At 36.9% G+C, this 20,371-nt stretch overlaps 1 protein-coding gene across 15 annotated transcripts in view; it reads right to left on the bottom strand.

Moving 5' to 3' along the window:
* Positions 1–20,371, bottom strand: part of ABCA6 (ATP binding cassette subfamily A member 6) — a 72,765-nt gene that overhangs the window by 44,096 nt on the left and 8,298 nt on the right. For 4 of the 15 annotated variants that reach the window (XR_014820879.1, XR_014820881.1, XR_014820882.1 and 1 more), the window contains exons 1-10: positions 15,978–16,098; positions 14,934–15,051; positions 14,652–14,752; positions 13,213–13,417; positions 12,020–12,181; positions 10,560–10,663; positions 9,949–10,175; positions 6,469–6,610; positions 5,523–5,708; positions 364–511 (exon numbers count right to left, since the gene is read on the bottom strand). Coding sequence is in view for 8 of the 15 variants with exons in the window: in XM_021068084.2 (XP_020923743.2) it covers positions 364–511; positions 5,523–5,708; positions 6,469–6,610; positions 9,949–10,175; positions 10,560–10,663; positions 12,020–12,181; positions 13,213–13,417; positions 14,652–14,747 (1,270 nt within the window). In the remaining 7 variants the exon portion in view is untranslated. Of the gene's footprint in view, positions 1–363; positions 512–2,579; positions 2,725–2,844; positions 5,709–6,468; positions 6,611–9,948; positions 10,176–10,559; positions 10,664–12,019; positions 12,182–13,212; positions 13,418–14,651; positions 14,753–14,933; positions 15,052–15,843; positions 16,099–20,371 lie in introns of those variants that run through there. The other 11 variants (XR_014820880.1, XR_014820883.1, XR_014820884.1 and 8 more) reach the window with 8 other exon arrangements.

The raw sequence follows: 20,371 nt of genomic DNA, 5'->3' as shown, positions 1-20,371 counted from the left end.
GTTCCTCGTCGGATTTGTTAACCACTGCGCCACCACGGGAACTCCCTAAATATCATTCTTTGAAAACCCTTTCAGGGATTTTTGAAAGGAGTAACATTATTTAATACCATATAGTTATATAACAGGCATTAGAAATGATTGTATATTTATCACTACATATTTATACTCAGAAGCATAATTATTTTTACATCACAGCTCCTTCAGACCATGAGAACTATAAATAGAGACAAAGAACCAATTAGGCCTGTGATGGGAAGCATCTGTCCTTCTTTACTTCTTAAAATATATGTATATAACCTTAAGAAAAACTCTTCAACGTGATCAAGATCTATAGAGGTCAGAGAAAAACCCACTGTTACTTACAGGGTAAGATTTTGTCAAAGTATAATGCCAACACCAAGTAGAGAAGAGCATCAAAAACCAATATGGAAAACGTTGCTATCATTATGTATGACTCTCCTGAAGCATCAGGTAACACTACACCATTCATATTATAATCCAGGCGGATAATCTAAGATTCAAACAGAAAGAATAATAAATGTTTAATTAAAATAAAATAATTCAGTGTGGCAGCAAGGCGAATAATTGTATTCTGTAGCTTTTTCAAGAAGCCCTCGTAGTGAAGCTGTTAGTGAAGCAATTAAAGGAACATTACAAGGAAATAACTGATTTTTAAAAATACAGTGTTTTGGAGTTCCCGTTACGGCTCAGAGGTAGTGAACTTAATTAGTATCTATGAGGACGGGGGTTTGATCCCTGGCCTCACTCAGTGGGCTAAGGATCTGGCGTTGCCATGAGCTGTGGCGTAGGCTGCAGACTGGCTTGGATCTGGCATTGCTGTGGCTGTGGTGTAGGCTGGCAGCTGTAGCTCCAATTGAACCCCTAGCCTGGGAACTTCCACATGCTACAGGTATGGCCCTAAAAAACAAAAACAAAAAACAAAAAAACTGTTTTAATAACAGGAATTTAAACTATGATTTTTTTTCATAAAGTCATTGCAATATTGCAAAATAAATATTCCAAGCAACAAGGAAATAGACATTTTAGAAAGAATATGATGAATTCTTTGAAGTTTCTCATTAGGAAAATAAGAGAACTTATTTCTTTTTTTAGTTATTACTGTAAGTAAAAATTTGTATTTATAATTTTGCCATGTAACAATAGCTACCATGTTTAGGAAGTGTTCTATATGCTTTTTATATCATCTCATTTAATCTTCATCCTAACCTTATGAGGTAGGGCTCATTACTTTTAATCTGCACTTTACATATGATGAAACAGGCCCAGAGAAGTTGAGGAGCATAACCAGATAAAGTAAAAAAAATCATACAGTGAGGTGGCAAAGCCCAAAGCTGGGATCAGAATACAGGAAGTCCAGCTCCCAAGCCCAGTTTCTTATCCTAGACACTCTACAACTTCTCAATTTATGTTAAAAATGTTAACATTTCTTGACAAATTTGAGTTTATTCTAGGTATGTAGAACTGGGTCAGCATTTGAAAATCAAAGTAATTCAACATAAAACAGACAAAAGCAGAAATAATAGAATTAATATAACAGATACAGAAAAAGCATTTGATAAAATTCAGTGCCCCTTATAATAAAGAAAGTCTCTTTACAAATTAAGAGGGTAAAAGGTCTTCCTTAATCTGGTGAATTCAATATAGGAAGATAATATCAAAATTCTTGCTTAATTGTGAAATGCTGAAATCTTTTTTTTTTTTTTTTGCCTGCATTTCCATTCGACATTGTACTCAAAGTTCCAATCTGTGCACTAGGCAAGAAAAATAAGTAAGTGGCATAAGGACTATAGAAGGAAAAAATAAACCATCATTATTTGTAGATGACATGATTATACATAAGGAAACCTCAAGATAAAACCTAGAAAAATACTAGATTTAACCAAAGAATATAGCAAGAATACTGGATATAACACCAATGTACAGAAATCATTTGTATCTCTCTACATGAGCAACAAATGTTGAATAGGAATTTAAACACAGATGCTATTCTATAATGGCATCAAACGTATCAAAAACTTTGGAATAAATTAAAAAAAAAGTTCAAGGCTCTCTACAGAAAACTAAAACAGTTACTAAGGAAAAATGAATCTCAAGATAAATTATGCGTATGCCAGAAAAAAGTGTTCATTTCCCCAAATTGATTGAAAACTTCAACTTCGTCAAAATCTTAACAGTTTTGAGCACATATACTGTGTTTTATATATACACATCTTTTTTTTTTTTTAATTTTCTTTTTATGTCCACACCTGCAGCATATGGAAATTCCTAGGCTAGGGAATGAGTCAGAGCTGCAGCTGCCAGCTTAAAACCACAGCTGCAGCAACGCAGGATCTGAGCCACATCTGTGACCTATACCACAGATTGTGGCCACGCCAGATCCTTAACCCACTGAGTGAGGCCAGGGAGTATTCTCATGAATACCCGTCAGGTTCTCAACCCAGTGAGCTACAATGGGAACGCCATATATGTATAAATTACAACTTATACTGTGAACTGAAGTTTGGCACTAGCCATCAGCCTCCGCAGGGAGTAAAACATGAACCACTGCAGCTACACACCCACAGCACCCCCCAAGTGGAGCTCAGGGTGGAGACCAGGAGTGAGGCACTCTGCGCTCTGGGAAAACTGGAAGAACAGGCCTTCAGACAGTCAGAGGTTTCTAGGAGAAGATTTGATGTGCCCAACTCTTACAGCTCTTCATACCTAGAAAAACACGAAACATCCTTAAGGATGATGTCCGCTCCTTGTGACTCGTAGTAACCTTAGGGAGATCAGCAACAAACGTTTGTAAAACGTGTGTGTGCTGCACGCACCTCCCCTCACCTTTATCAGATCCTGATATTCCCCCTTCTCCACCTCGGGTGGTATTTCAGCCCGTAGTTAGGGATACAGAATGTCACCGTCATCTGCAAATGCATCACCTCCCAGGGTGAGAGCCCCTGAGTCCTGGAGGCTGTGAAAACTCAGGATGCTGGCCCTGATGGCGGAGGTGCATATCAAAGGATTTATTTCAGTGAGCCCAGGCCTCTTTTGTTCCTGCTCCCTGTCCTCTGTTGCAGAAACCCCTATATATCCTAGCTCCTCCCTCACTGCCTTGGAGCGGTTTCTCAGGGCTACCTGAGATGCTGTCTCCTGAGCTTAAGTCCTAATTTCACCCCAAATAAAACTTAACTCTCAACTTTCAGGTTGTGTATTTTTTTAGTCGACAATATATATAATTTGGTAAGTTAATTCTAAAATTAACATCATTTCAAAGACCTTAGAAAAGACTCTTTTGAAAAAGAAAATAAAGTGATAAAATTGTTACTGCCAGATATCAAGACATATTATAAAGCAAAACAATGATGACAGTGTGGCAACAGTGCAAGGATAAACAGATGGGTGAGTACCAAGGCAATTAGTTCAGTCATGACAAAGGAAACACGTCAGCGCATTCAGAGAAAAGACGTCTCTGCAATAAATGGAGCAGAAGCAACTGGATACTTATGCACAAAACTTAATATTGCCTCCACCTTTACATACTTGAAAGGTATTTTTAAAAGAATTTTATATCTAAATATAAAAGCTGAATCAATCTAGCTTCCAAAATAGAGCACAGGACACTATAATCTTGGAGTATGCAATGATTCTTAAAGTTACAAAGCTTTTGGAGTTCCCCTGTGGCTCAGGGAGGTGGGGATCCTGTGTCATTGCCGTAGCTCTGGTTACGGCTGTTACGGCTGCGGCGCAGGTTCCATCCCTGGCATAGGAACTCTGCATGCCATGGATGTGGCCAAAACAAACAAACGAACACCTAAGGAGACAAAGCCTTCTACATAAAAGAAAAGCTAAGCAAAATGGACTTTATCAAAATTAAGAACCTCTGGTCATGAAAAGCACCATTAAAGCATTAGGAGTAAAAATGTCAGCAACAAATAACTGAAAAAACGTCTCATATCCGTCATGCATAGGAATGCCTACAAAATCAAAAGGAAAAGACAGAAACCTCAGTTACAAAGGGGGCCGGGGTGGAGAAGACTTGAAGAAGGAATCTGTAAAACAGAAATTCTAAAAAGCCATTAAGCATATGAAAAGGTATTCAACTTCACCAATAATCAGGAAAATACAAATCAACGCCACAATGATTTAGCATTACATATCTGCCAGAATAGCTAAAATTTGAAAGACTAACAGCACAAACTGGTGGTGAAGACTTGGAGAAAATGAAACTCTAAACATTGTTGATGCAAAAGTAAACACAATCAATCTTTCCACAAATACTGGAAAGATATTTGGCAATAACTATGAAGATTACAATATTCATATGCTCTAGGGTTAGATATACATACGCTGTTCAGCTTCTTGATATATCCTAGAAAATAGGTGTAAGAATATTGGCAGTTATTAATTAATAAGAGTAAGAAGCTGGGATATTTTTGTCCATCAAAAGAAAACATTGTATTCACATGATAGAATACTACACAAAACTATGCTACAGCTATAGGCAAACTATCTATGACATGTACAAACAATGCTGAGTGAAAAACCCCAGATTTTCAAAAATACGCTTTGGGAGTTCCCTTGTGGTGCAGCAGGTTAAGGGTCTGGCACTGTCACTGCTCTGACGTGGGTTCAATCCCTGGGCCAGGAATTTCTGCATGCTGTGGGCATGGCCAAAAAAAATAAATAAATACACTTTATACAATATCACTTACATAAAGTTGAAAATAGGAACAACCCAAAATTATATTTAGAAATGCATACTTAGGTTATAATTAAAAGGAAGAAGGTGACTATCACAAAACTTTCACCATTTAGGAGGAAGGAGTATTTAGAAATGCTTCTGGGGATGTGCTTGGGCTGTGGGATGGAAATCATGTGAAATCAGATTGTTATGATCATTATACAACTACAGATGTGATAAATTCATTTGCGTAATAAAAAAATTAAAATTTTTTAAAAAAATAAATTAAAAATAAAAATAAAAATAAAAAAATTTTAAAAAGCACAGAAGTATAAAAAATTTTTTTAAATAAAAAATAAATTGATTATAAGGATAAAAAAATAGAAATGCTTCTGGGATTGCATCCACATTTTATTTCTTGATTTGGTTCATGGGTACTTTGATTCATTTTAAATTATTTCTTGAGCTGTAAACTGTCTTGAAAGTTTTTCATATTTGAAGTTTCAAAAAGATGTTCATACAGCAATTTTTAATAAACCAGCAGAATGTTTTCATTATGTGATGAAAAAAGAAAGGTAAATGTTTGCCTACAGGAAAAAAAACTAGAATAAAGTACTTCAAAATGAAAATACATCTGAAACAGGAAAATCTGAAAGATTTTCTTCAAGTTTCCTTGTGAGATAAATATCACAAGGTAATATCAACAATGTAATATCAACATTTTCAAATCTAGGTTTAGAGTGGAATTTAAACAAAAGCTCTTCAAAATATTATGAAGATTCTAAAATGTCTAATTCTTTTGAAAGTTCAATAGTAAACCCATAGACTATGATCTTACCTGAGTCATTCCAGCAGTGAAGGCAAAGGGGCTACAGATACTGAAAATCCACTCCAAAGGTGAAGGCAGCTGTCTATAAAATGCAGTGAATCCCACACACCCCCAAAAGAGAACGAGGAGAAACACCACTATACTGGTGAGGATGGATTTCTTTAACATCACACTCATCAGGAAGGCCAAAGTTATCTGCGAGAGAGACAAGACATCTAGCTGTTAGATTCTGTTCACACAGAGTCATTGGCAGTGCAATAAAATAAGGATCTTTATATCATAACATGAATATCTGTCAGACAGGCAATGTACACTATTAAGATGTAATTATGCTCAGTCCTTCTCTCAACCTCTCTGTGAAGAGAATCCTTATATTCCATACTCAGATTCTCAGGAAAGGGTGAGGGAAAGCTGCAGGAAGAGCTGAGGAAAGGACAGAAATGCAGACTTGGAAAGATGGACAGAAATTAAATTGCATATTAACAAAGAATGTCTACCTACCCTGGAAGGCAGGAGAAATTAGAGGCTCTTGTTCAGAGAAGGAGGGGATGACACGGGAAGTCAGAGCAAGGTAAGATATTCGAAGCAGAAGAGATGTGAAAAGTTGTCATGAGATGGGGAACCTCAAGGGGAAAAAGGTGGGTCCAGCCCTTAAGAGCATCTTCATTAATCACATAAAAAAGTCTTAGACATTTTTTGATGGAAAATAACTCTTTTCTTTTGATGCATTATTTCATTAATTCAGACCTTAATGCAAAAAAGAGGTCCAATTTTACTTAGGTTGCATTATTTTCTCGTACTCATAAAGACTTTCTCAAGCAAACACACACACACACACACACACACACACACACAGCATGAAAGAATTGCTATAGCAGCCTGCTGAGACATTAATCATCACCACATATAACTAAGACCTAAAGCAAAGAAAATGGTAATAAATGTAGGAACTTACCAAAGATAAGCCATATAAGAAAAAGAGAGTAAATATAACCATGAAACCCGTCATGACTATAATTTGGGTAGATGTTATGATGACTGTAATGATTATGGAAGCAATAAAGATGAAGCCGGCATAGATTACACCCCAGGAGAGCCTAAATAAAGACAAAAATTATTTCAGCTGTTTTCGCTTCATTATGAAATATTCGAAACATACAAAAGTATCTAAAGAATAATATAATGATGACTTTGTACCTGCCACCTGGATTGATAACTAAAATGTTACTGATACTGCATTGGCACAGCTGTGTGCTGCTATGGCTGGGAATCAGCTCTGTATTCGGGTATGGTATAAGTAATATAAACGTGGATAAACAGTATCATCTTCTATGTCGTCTTCTGCAACTTTGCTTTATCAACACACGCAATATTATACACGGCTATTTACAGTTCATTATATGAATATATCTCAGTGATATTTAGGTTGTTTGACAATTTTTCTTTCTAATACACCATTGCTAAGAACACTCTCATACTTGTCTTTTTTGGGGGGAAAGTGCACAGAAATTTCTCTAAGGTGAAATTGCTGAATTAAAGGAGATGAGTATTTTGTGTCTTCAGCTTTATCGTATATTACCAAAATGTTCTAATGATAAAATTGGAAGGAAACGTTAACAGCAGCTGATGAATCATGCCACTGTGGAAGCACCAGGGGCAGACAATAATTTGACCATTCTTGAGTACCTCAGCCAGCAGCACCTCCGCTCTCCCCAGGAGGGGAAAATGGATATTTCAACTGCACTAACTAAACCCATTCTGCACTTGCTATTCCTACTCATGATTTCTTTATATAAACTGATATAAATTATGGTACATCCTTAAGTGTTTGCACTGTCCTGCTTTACATGTGCTAGTGTTCTCATTTTTATGAGTTGGTTATTAGGAATAAAAGTCAACCTTAGCTTATCAGACACAACTTAGAATAGATTTACAAGGAGATCCAGCTGAATAGCATTGAGAACTTTGTCTAGATACTCATGTTGCAACAGAAGAAAGGGTGGGGGAAAAAATGTAATTGTAATGTATACATGTAAGGATAACCTGACCCCCTTGCTGTACAGTGGGAAAATAAAAAAAAAATTATAAAAAAAGTCAACCTTAGATCTGACAAGCCTAAAGGGTGTTTTAGTCCATGTTTCTTTCACAGATGAGTAAACTGCAGTTTCTATTACTAGTTAATGGGCCTGCTCAAGGTCAACAAAGTGAATCAATAACCAAGCTAAGACAGCAGTTGCAGGCTTTTCCTCAGTCCCAAGCTCTTCCCACTACATAAAATTCACTCATAAGAATTTAATAACTGGAAAAAATAGCAAAAGTATTAAAACCAGGAACTTGCATTAATATGTCCCAATAAAACATGTTTAATTATTGCTTATGTGGTTTCTTTTTAAAATTTCACACCATTATAATGGTTCAGTGTGTTAGAACATCAGCATTTTTGGAAAAGCATACCACATTCTGCAGAATTCACTTCCTGAGTAGTGAAGGGAACTTTATAGATAGGAATTGAAAAACCACAGGGTAAGGAAACTACAAATGAAGGAAATTCAAACATAACCTAGAAAAAGGAACTCAGTGCAGGAGGTTGTGAGCGGAGTCTGGGGGTTTTAATAAGGCTATGAAAATCTTCATGAGAAAACAAAGCAAATTCAGACATCACACTTAACAATAAATGTTGATTACATTTCACATTTATTGCATTAGCTAAAGTAAAAAGAGAGGGAAGGTGCCATAAAAGTTATTTCCAGCAGATACTTCATATTTAATCAAATATGTTTCAGAATGTTTTTCCTTTTTAGTTTTAACAACACATATTCATTTTGCTCAATTTTAGGTTATACTAAAAGCACTTACCATTAAGAGTGAATCCACATCTAAATAGCCAGTCCCTTTCTGATTTTAAGGTAGAGGTGCCACGTCTACCGATTCTAAGGTGGCTACAGGGATGCTAGTCCTGGGCTGAAAGATGGTCATTGTCACAGCTGCTCTCTTCCCTAACAAACTCCATCCATCCCTTTATATTTCCCAAGGTTCCTCTGCATAACTCTAGCTTCCTTTTTGTATTTCAAGACACAGTCTTTTTCTTTTTTTCTTTTCTTTCTTTTTTTTTTTTTAAGGGCCACACCCGTGGCACATGAGGTGCCCAGGCTAGGGGTCTAACCAGAGCTGTAGCCGCCGGCCTACACCACAGCCACAGCAACACCAGATCTGAGCCGTGTCTGCGACCCACACCACGGCTCATGGCAACACCAGATCCTTAACCCATGGAGCAAGGCCAGGGATCGAACCTGCAACCTCATGGTTGGATTCGTTTCTGCCGAGCACGACAGGAATTCCACTCTCTTCTTTTTCTATTTCACAATTCAGTTGTATTAGAATTAAAACTTTATTAATAAAACATACTTTATAGAATTTTTTAAATTTCCTAGACCATAATTTTATTTCAGGGAACATGTGTCTTCCAAAGGACTGTTCCATAAGTGGTTCCTCATCCATTCCAGATAGTACCACATCCATAAAGACTATTTTCTTGATATGAGGAGCGTACAGAGAAATATCTCCCAGGATTCAACACTGGAAAAAAAAAATGCTAGGTTTCTTTTGAACAAATTGAAGAACGAATTGATTGTTGTTCTTTTTTTTTTTCCTAGACTTTTTTTTTTTTTCAGAATTTTTTTGCAGAATTCTCTGCTTTGGCCTCTTAGAAGCTTAGAGCTTGTATGATTATCTGTTAATCTTACCTATTTATTATTTTGCTAAGTCTTTGTTTTTACTTTTCGATTATTTGTTTTTTATCACAAATATACACACAGATACATACATAATAAACATGTTGAAACATATATTTCAAAATCACTTTAAGTCACTGGTGGAATGGGACAAATGCTCTCATTAAGTCCTCCCTATATGTCAGCCTATGCACTGGGCACATTTACAGGCTATCTCAACTCTAACATATGGTATTTAGTTGCTCCCCAAAATATACTTCTGATGACCCAATCTCTAAACACGAGCTAGCCATTATAGGACTACACTTTCTTCAACATGAGAAAGGGTGGAGAAATCAAGAGAGAATGAAGAACAGACCCAGAAGGAGAGTTGGAATCAGGGAACCTGGGTTGGAGTCCCTGCTCTGGCACACATCACCCATTTGATACTAGGTGACTCTTTTATTCTCTGTGATTTGAACGGTGCCTCTGTCATAGTGTTAGCCTAAGACACATATGGCACAGAAAAAATGCCCTGTAAATTATAATCACTAGCTTGCAGAGCAAAATTTAACAAAGACTAAGTCAAAAAGTTAGAAAAACAACAACAAAGTAGCCAACATTCCAAGCTTAAATCATGGTGTCTTGAAACAGTAACACTTTTTCACTGCTTACAAATTTCTCCATGTATTCATTTGCACTACTTGAATCAGTCGGTCACTCACCAGAACGCTGAATCTTGCAGACCCATCATTTTCATCAAATCCTTATACTTTTTTCTCTCTTTTGTAACATTTAGTGACAAGAAATATATAAACGGGGAGAAGTAAAGCAAGCAATAGAAAATAAACATCTCATTTTGGAGGTTCTCTTTAAAAATAAAGGGTAATGTCTTCATATTTATAGCAGTAACTGACATCAACTCCTCCATCACATAGCGATCTGTTGTGATCTAAAGAAAAGGTTTATACAAATGAAATCATTTTTTAAGGTATAGAAACGGGGGAAATCTGAGTAAGCTATGGGGAGTGGGTCATTTATTTCCTGACTTCAGTACTATGCAGTGGTTGGGCAAGATCTATGAGCATGAGGAGAAACGAGGTGAAGAGGACACGGACCTTCCTGTACATCGTTTTTGCAACTTCGCACCATTTTATAACTACTTGAAAACTTACATTTTAAGAAAAGTAATGTGCTCCTTTGCCTACAATTCAATTTCAGCATTTTGATGCCTGCTTCATTATATAAACGTATGAAAACCTGAGGGGACACCATCTTTTATTAAGACCTTGATGCCTCTGCAATTATTCATGTTAATTTTTAGAACTTCTCTTACTTGGATAATAGCAGCATTAATTGCAGTTTGTAACTTCACGAATCCGTCACTCCAGTATTTGGTCAGTGAACATGAAAATTCATCATCTGTACCCCAGCAATGAGCTGTAAGCACAAAGAAAAAAGCATAACCAGTATTAAGGGATGAAGGAAATTGCAGAGTGAAAAACAAGAACCCAAGAGAAAACAATCTAGATGAGATTCCACCAGGAAGAATTTCTAACCATACAGAAAAAAAGCCCATGAAAGTTCTTTTTTTGGCCTCACTCATGGTATGTGGAAGTTCCCAGGTCAGGGATCGAACCTGCACCACAGCAGCAACCTGAGCTACAGCTGTGATAATGCTGGGTTCCTTAACTTGTTGAGTTACCAGGGAACTCCTGAAAGTTGTTAATAAGGGAGTTTTACTCATGGAAAACATGGCATGCATAGAAAGTCTTAGAAAATAAAAAGAGGATGAAAGCAAACACTGCTTGAACCGTACTGGACTTCCTGGTGTGCCTCAAAATGCCAAACACACTGCAGTAGTGATTTTTCTTTTAGCTCAGTGCTCTCCCCCCAGATGGGACCATGGCTCACTCCTTCCTTCATATCCTTATCTCTTTTCAAAAGTAAACTCATTACGGAGGTCCTTCCTGGCCACCATAATGAAAAACATCTCCACTCTGGATCTAAGCCACCATCAGCTCACTGGTATGTTTTACCGCATTCTTCCCAATTCCTTTGTATTCCATTCTCTGGGTTATATCCAGAGCACTCCCTCAGGCTTGGAAATCTAATCAAGTCTCTTTCCTGATTTAAAGAACCACAATGGCTCTCCACTGCTGTAGGTTTTCAAGACATCACAAGATCTAGCCCTTGAGTAACTTCAGCCTCACTCTCCCATCACATTCCTTTTTGTGCACTCTGTTCAGCTAGACAGTGCTGCTCCTATTCCATATCCACTAAGAGATGCCCTGTTTCATCCGGGGCCCCCACACTGGCCTTTCTTCCACCTGGAATACCATGCCCTCTGCACCCCACGCATGCTATTACTTCAGGTGTTTGTTTAAACACCACTTCTCCAGGCAGAATTTCTCTAATCCCACAGTTTTTTTAGCAACCCCTGGTCTAAGTCCAGCCAGCACCTTTCCTAGCACTGGTCATTAACTCCTCACTGGCTGTCTTTCCGGTTAAACTCAAATCTTGCCTAAGGCTGCCACCCATCAGTCCTGATTATCCCATCATCCTCTGCAGCATACACTTGTGAATTCACTAGGTATTGGTTGGACGACTCGATGGTTTTTTGAGAGCCGTCCCCTCGTGGGAAGATATGACTGGGCTCGGAATCTGTTTAGCAATAAAATGTATTCTGTTTCTTTTCTCCTGCCCCAACAAAAGCGTCTTTGTTGCCCATCTCATCCCATTCTTTATGTTAAAAAGATGAAAAATGCCATAATAGTACTTTATATTGAAAGTCACCTGTGAAAAGATCTTCCTTCGAAATTGGAATGTCATATCCCTGAAAAAATTTTAACTTATAAGAGAAAGTGTCACTAAAGATGACTCCCACGGTGAATGGGAAATTGTCTAGAAGTACTTTATCCATATGTTTTTGATCTGGTACGGCAATGATTTTTCTTCCTGTGAATTGCAAGGTTAAAGAAAAAAGACATAAAAGACATTGTTAGAGTTTCACGAAAATAAAATGTGATACCCAATTTTGTCATCCCATATTTTCCACTGAAATTAACCCAAATCATTCTCCCTTTAAATAAAAATTATCTCCAAAAGCAAAAAAGGAATTCTCAGGAGACATTCGATGAGAATTGTTTATTTTTAACAAAACCAGTGGTAGGGTGAGTTTTAGGTATATAAAAGTATGATGCCAAGATAAGTTTGCAAATAGAATTGGGGTACAAAAATAGAAGTAATGGCGGCAGTTATTATGTAGTCTGAGGACTCCAGATTTTAGGTTTACTAAAACAAAGGCATTTCATATGGTCTTTGTCTTACTCAGGAACCAACATCACAAAGTGACTCTAATTCTAATGGTCAGCAATGTCACCTATTAGAAATCAGGCACTAAGAGTAGACAGACTGTACCCAGTTGCCCATAAGTGCAGTAAATGTTTTGGTTTCATCAGTTACATAGAGACCTCATTTAGAATGAAGACTTTTAGAGATGTGTACAAATTAAACTATGTGTGGGCAATCTTTAGATATCCATCCTTATTTCTCATAGTTCTGAAATTATTGTTTAATAACCATGACCTCATTTGTTTTATTTATATAGTTTTTCTTATATTTATAGTTTTTTACATTTATGAGCTACAAATCTTAATCATTATATTTCCATGTTAAAAACACCCACACTCACCAATAGCATATTCCTCCTAGATATTATTCTGTAAATCTGAAATTATAAATCTACCATTTTAGTTAAATTCCAATAGAAATGGAGGCCCATCTACACTGGACCCTCATCAAGGTGGAAGAGTTTAAAAGGCTGTTATGAGAAAAAAAAAAAAAAAACCAAAAAACAATTTGTATGCTATCTTAAAACCAAGATAATTAGCACAACGGATAACCTCTAACTTCAAATTAAACGTATACATTTTGTCAAAAAGATATAAAATAATATCAGTAGTTATTTTTGCCATTAGTTCACCTACCTTTTAAAAAGGGAGCAAATGCTGTCTTATTCATTATCTGCTGGGTTATGTCAGAGATCGGTGTATATACAACATCCATAGAAGAGCTATTAAATTTATCTACCCTTCCCAGATCTTGAGGAGGCATTTCAGGAAAATGTACATTTTCTTTTATATATGAAAATACACCCATATAAAGTCCTAAAAGTATTGGGAACCCCCATTCCTATAAAAAAGGAGAGTAGATTTAGATTATATTCCCTTAAGGAACTCAGTCAACATCAATTGAAAGACAAATTTCAATTTTCCATAAAGTTGGCTTCTCTTTACTCTCCACTCTTCAAAGCAAAGGGAAGCCAGGTCAAGATATATATGGAGATAGTTGTCACATCTACCACTTTCTGATATGAGAACTGAACCATTGCATTTAAATCATGAACTCCTACAGAAGCTGTCATAGAAACTAAGAGGAAGGCTAACAGGATGGCGATCCCCAAATGCATGGACCTCTGGCTCTAGGGTCTATAAGGCACAGAATATCCCAGATGGAGTTCATGGTGGCAAACAGCAACACTTTTGTCAGCTGTCACATCCTTGTATTGGAAGTCAAAACAAATGAGAAGGAGCTGAGTGTGGAGACCGTCCAGGGGCTCAACAACATTAGGGAATCTCTTCTGGCTTGGTGCAATGCTGGGCTACCCTCCCAGTCTCTGGATGAATGAAGTGGGACCAAATGATGGATCCTGGCCAATGAAATGTGGGCAGAAGTGACAGGCATCACTGCGAAGCCTGCTCATGGAACCCTGCACACCCTTCCACTGTTCTCTCTGTCTTGGTCCTTCTACTTCTGCATCTGACTGGATGCAAAGGATCCAGCGAATGTCTCCAAGGTCTCGTGAGATGGCAGAGTCCCTAGATGAAGAAGCCTGGGTCTCTGAATGACTGTGAGGAGAAGTTTCCTCCACCTACCAAAACCACCCGACATCCACTGGCAACCTTATGCAGACTGTTTTGAAATTTGGGGCTTTAATGTAAACTGTCCATCAGTGGTGTTACTCGGTCATAATCCTTGGAAATACTCTGTGCAGAAACTTCATGGCCTTGAAAAGAAGCCCCTCAAGTTCAAATTCCTCTATTTCTGCTGGACACTAGTTTTATTATTTCTTGACTCTAAATGTATTACCCATGATAAGAGCTTTAAGAGGGGCTATAACTTACTATACAATTACATTTTCAGTTACTCTCCTTTTTAAAAAGTATGAGTAATACTTTCATTCTTTGCCATTCTACATTATTTTTCAGAGACGGCTGTGAATCTCTCAATTCAACAGGTACACCTAGCAACAAGCTCACAATCAATAAACCCAATCTGCTACTTCAAATGTAAAACAAGAGAATCACGAGGCAATGAAATACAAGCATAGTGATAACTGTGTAAAGAGGCAAGCTGGCAAACGTACCAGTAAGCTTTCTCTTTTCATTCTCCATTTCTTAAGAAAGTTCTTGCACAGAAGTGCTTGGGTTTGCTGGTACACACTTTTCTGTTTTATACGCATCTAGCCTGTTCATTAAACAAAGAGAAAGTACACGCAATGGAGCATAAACTAGAAAAATACCTGTAAGAAGAAATACCTTGATCATATTTTGGGGAGGGATATTTTCTACCTTTAAGAACTGCAAAAAATGGATTTAAAATGAGTGCCATAATCAGGATTGTAAAATTTTACGTCAGATATACTCACTGTAAGTGTTTCGGGAGATGAGTAAAGGTGAGGAAGAGGAGAGACCCGTTCCCACGATTTTACAACATGGAGTGGTACCAGGGAAAAGCTGTCCTTAGATTTCAGAACCTGTAAGACACTTCCCACGTTGACACTTTCTAACAGAAGTTCAACTACATGAACGGAGTAACTACACTCTATATTTCATCGGCATAATAATTATTTTTGTTCCTTACATTTAAATAGAAACCCCAGAGCTCATCAGATTACCACAGACATTCTGATTACTTAACTTCATCGAAGTAATTGTTCATTAGAAGCAGTCCCAATAGAGTCCTTTCTTTTGGTATTTACCTTCCGGAGTGAAATGAACAACTTTTATCGAAAGAGGTAGGCCATGGGATAACAACTCCGACTCAAAGGACTTGAAACTTGATTGTGATACACAAGAATAATAAAACAATTTATCTCAATGTTCTGAATTCAGAAGTCCCTGAAAAACTGAGGAAACAAACTACAAAGTAGGAAGAAAGAAAGAAAGAAAGAAAGAAAGAAAGAAAGAAAGAAAGAAAGAAAGAAAGAAAGAGAAAAGAAAAGAAAAGGAAGGAAATCACATGGAAAAGTAATTTTGCTCAAATGTTTGCAAATAAAGTGGCCATTTTTTTCAGTTCCTACAGTCTCAAAATTAAACTCTTAGATTCGCATATCAAAATATTCAGACAATTCCCCTTCAGCTAGTACACAAGCAAATTTTACTGTTTTCCTATTGTGTGTACACAATAAAAGTTGTCTGGGGAAAAATAGAAACATTCTGTCATTAGGTGTCAACAAAAAAACACATACATCTTTGGAAACATCTGAAACATACATTAATTTTAGCAAGGTCCACCCACATATTTGGCATAGCACACGAACAGAGAGCTTTACTTACTGTCGGGAAAATGAGAAATAAAGACAAAAGCACTTGAAACACTGTCAAAGCACAGTTGTTTTCGCCTAAGGCAACAAATTAAAATTTCTTTATTGCCACTTCCTCATTTATTCCTTAAATGAACGCTTACTCACTCGCAACAGTTCTTCCCCAGGCTGGTTTCTGAGAGGGGATGTAGCCAGACCAAGCTGCACATGATGAACTTGTTTTGTTTTCTCTCTGTTCTTCCCTAAGCCAATTATTCTGCAGGGAAATGACTGTTCCGTGGTTGGTTGGGAATAAAACAAACCCTGTGTTTGTTCACTGGGCCTTTCAACTCCAGGGATAAGGGGGAGACAGTAAACAAGGAAAATGGAACCAGCCCTTCAGACAAGATGAGACCAAGATGGGAGAAAGGGTAATAAATGAGTAACTAACCAAAGTAGTTAAATTTGTATGAGAAATCGTTAGCCGTGCTTTTCTTCCTCCCACTACTAATGCCTAAACACAACCAGCATTGATATACTGGACTGACTTAGACACACTTCAGAATTTGCTGAAGCTGAACTTTTTTTTTTTTGCCTAAAAAAAGCTAAGCCACCCATTGTCTGTCTTGGAGAAACACCTAAGTTGGACAAGTGAAGAATTAGGAACAAATTTCTTTCTCCTGCCCACTTGATTGTGGATGCAGGGCTTCATAAGGCATATGAACAAGATAAAAAGTAAGCAGATTACTAAGGCCAAAAAAAACCAGAATAAGATTCAGGTCAATTTTTATACATGAACACTAGAAAAAAACTGAAATGTATTCAATTCCCACTGCATCGTCTATCCCTGTAAAGAGTTACAAACTTTTCTTGACCTGCCAAAGTAAATCGCAAAACAAGACACCAAAGTCCATGAATTGGGAAATCGCAAATATTTGACATGGCTCCCAATCCCCAGATGTTAATCATCACAAAGCTGAGAGATGTTCCAGAGAAAAGAAGGATAATTTAAAAAAACTTTAAAGCCATGGGATCTTGTCTACACATCACTCTCCTCAGTAATTCTGTCTTCAAAAAGGGTCAACAGTGAGGTAGTACATGCCTTGCATTTTAAAAATTGGCAAAAACAAATTAATCAAGATGTTCTGATGTCTCATGGAAGGCAGGGTAGACTGGACAGCTGTAAACACTGTTTAAATTTTGTACCAATAAAAGGTCAATGGGCCAAACAAAAATCCTTACTTTCTTTTAAATCACTGGAAATACAGATCCCGTTTTTATTAATTTTGCTACAGTTGTTTTAGACCCTCTATATTCTATTTTCAGAATCCTTTTCACTTTGCCTTTCTTACAATTGCATTAAGACTTACAACTAGAATATCAAGAATTCAATGTATTTTACTAGTTTCCCTTCTCATCGTGGTTTCATGTGTTCTTTGTATTCCTCTTTCTCGACTTTTTATTCTGATTTATTTTTATGGGGGGGGGATTTCCTTATTTAAAGCTGAGGATTTCCCCACAAAATGAACTAATGTGATGAGGAAGTGAACCTCCAGCACACTGAAATAGTAAAATATATCTAATGCAGAAGTTAAGATGTATAACCAAATCTTTAAAAGGAAGAAGGAAAAAAAAAAGGAAAAAGAGTAAGAATCAACAGAAGAAACAAGGAAAAATGAAGGCGCAGTGCCAGAAGTTAAAAGTGAAAAGGGAAATTAAAGCCAGAACTATGAGTGATAGATCAGAAATACAATAATCCAAAGAGGTGTTTCAATACCTCTGTGACCTGGGCTCGGTCCTTGACAGGTTATAAAGCTGGATTTGATATATCTGCATGAATCGAGAAACTTCACAAGATGGCTCAGTGCTAGACACAGAGAATGGAAAAAGCTTCACCTGTTACCCCAAGAAAAAGTAAGGATACATATTCTTTGCCCAATCTCTAGTTAAAAAATATGTATTCTCCATAGAAATGAAAATCTCAAGTATGTACAGCATATGTCAGGAGTAAGACACGGGAGAGAAATCTGAATTTATTCTTCCTGCATAGCAACATGCCTAAGAATAATATAGCAGCTAGTGCTATTATTATTTGGCTTTGAACCTGAAGCCAAATTCAGGTTCAAATTCTGATTCCACCAAAGCTGTGTGACTTTGCGTAATCTATTTAATCTTTTTCTCCCCTTAAGTTTTTTTCATCCATAAAAATGGAGGTAACATTGTGTGCATATATACATTTAATACATACAGTAATTTGGGAATTAAATTCATTAATATAAGTATAGAAGAATGCCTGATCCAGCAATTCCACTTATGGGCATATATTGAAAAAAATGAAAACACCAGATCAAAAAGATGTATGCACCCCAATTGCATTATTATTTGCCAAGATATGGAAGGTACATAATTGCCTATCAACAAATGAATAGATAAAAAAGACTGATGTGTGTATATATACACACATATACACACATATATACAATGGAATATTACTCTGCCATAAAAAAGAATTAAATTTTGTTACTTTCAAGAACATGGGTGGAACTGACAGATATTACACTTAGTGAAATATGTCAGACAGAGAAGGACAAATATTATGTTATCACTCATATATGGAATCTAAAAAATAAAACGAATGTAAAAAAAATGCCTGGAAAATTATAAAAACTAAAAAAATGTTACTTCTTGTTGCTGATACTCCTTCTCTTCCTTCTCCTCTTCCCTCGTCTTCCCTCTGCCTCCTCCTTCTATTCCAAGAAAGCAAAAACAACTCTACAGAAATATGTCCAGAATTCAGGGCACAAAGCAACAGAGTTAAAAGCAAATATTCCTTTTGGAAGCTAAACTCATAATCAGAAGTCCACCATCAAAGACTATCAGCAAACAAAAAAATGGGACTATTAGCAATCTCAAATACTGAAGATAATAAAAATTATGACAGAGACTACAAAATATATAACTAAAATGTTCAAGAGGCAACATACTTTAGTTAAAACAGGAGACAATGAAAAGGAAGATTAACAGGAAAATAACCCATTAAAATTTATAGAAATTTAAAGAGATTAATATTAACTAAGATTAAAAACTTAATGGATAAGTTTTACAGCAGAGTAGACACAGATGAAGAGAAAATTAATAAACCAGAAATACCTCTGAAGAAATCACATAAAACTTAGTGCAAAGGCAGAACAAGATGTAAAAGTATTGAAGAAAGATTAAACACATGAAAGACAGAATGAGGGTGTGCAGTACGTGTATAGCAAACATTTTGTAATAAGCAGAGTAAAGGAATAAATAAGAGGACTGTTCAAAGATAAAATGTGTTAAGATTTTTGCAGACTTGAAGACATGAGTCTTCAGATTAGAAAATTACTGTGTCCTGTGCAGAGTTAAAAACAAACAAAAATACAACAACTTCTTTGTAGAGAGCCTTCAGAAAGAGAGAAGAGTAGTCTGCACTGCGGCTCCACAGGTTAAGAACCCAACTAGTATCCATGAGGATGCGGTTCGATCTCTGGTCCTGCTCAGTGGATTAAGGATCCAGTATTGCTGCAAGCTGTGTAGGTCACAGATGCAACTAAGATCCTGTGTTGCTGTGGCTGTGGTAGAGACCAGCAGCTGGAGCTCCAATTCAACCCCTAGCCTGGGAACTTCCATATGCTGCAGGTACAGCCCTAGAAAGAAAAAAAGAGAGAGAGAAGAGAGGGAAATATTAAAAATAATAAAATACAAAAGACAGATTATTAACCTAGGATCAACAGCCAAAAGATGTCAAAAAGAATAATAGAATAATGCCCTCAAAGAGCTGAGAGAAAGTGAAATGTTAACCTCGAATTCTATACCTAGCTAAGTGTGCATGAAATAAAGATATCTTCTGAGGGAATTTATCTTACACAGCCAGGCAGAAAATATACTAAAGGATGTACTTCAGTAAATAATAACAGTTTTTACAATGTAAACTGAACTCAGAGCTTAGTGTCAGAAGGGTTTGGCAAATAAGTTGCCCAAGGTAAATATTCATTGACTGTTTTGTGGAAGAGGAAGCAGAACTTCTTGTCAACCTACATATTTCTTCAGTTTTTGATAATGGAATCTTAGAGATTTCTATGATTTTACAGAGCCTTAAATGCTAGCTAAGAACACAGACTAGGCAATAGGAGTGGATAATAGTAGGGTTTTCACATGTGGACTATGCCACTGTTTCCCTCAGAGTTTGCTGAGGGGCCCAAAATTATCTGGGTTACAATTCTCATTTATTTGTCACTATAAATCTCCCCTTTCGCTTTAAAAGCAGTACTTATGATCCTTGTGAGGGGTGGGCATTTGACAGAGTGTGTTCTTTAACAAGGGGGAGAGGATGATGAGAGGATGTACAGGTGTGGATATTGGCCTTACGGAGAGGAATGTTACTTATTCACACTAGTGGCAAGAGAGTCAGAGTATAGGGTCCAATGAAACCTGGTTGATGGCTGAGATTGTGAAAGCTTGCGAAGACACGCCCCTTTCATTGATTCCACTTTCACAGCCAAATGGAAAGCAAGGTCTCCTACTGAGAGGAAAAG

Source organism: Sus scrofa, chromosome 12, assembly GCF_054392235.1.
Source record: "Sus scrofa isolate SSC_HxYL_T2T_F1_AM1 chromosome 12, Sscrofa_HxYL_maternal_Yorkshire_Landrace_v2.0, whole genome shotgun sequence".
In the NCBI taxonomy this organism is placed as follows: Eukaryota; Metazoa; Chordata; class Mammalia; order Artiodactyla; family Suidae; genus Sus; species Sus scrofa.
Note: the sequence above shows the minus strand (reverse complement) of the source record. Positions and strands in the feature narration are given on the sequence as shown.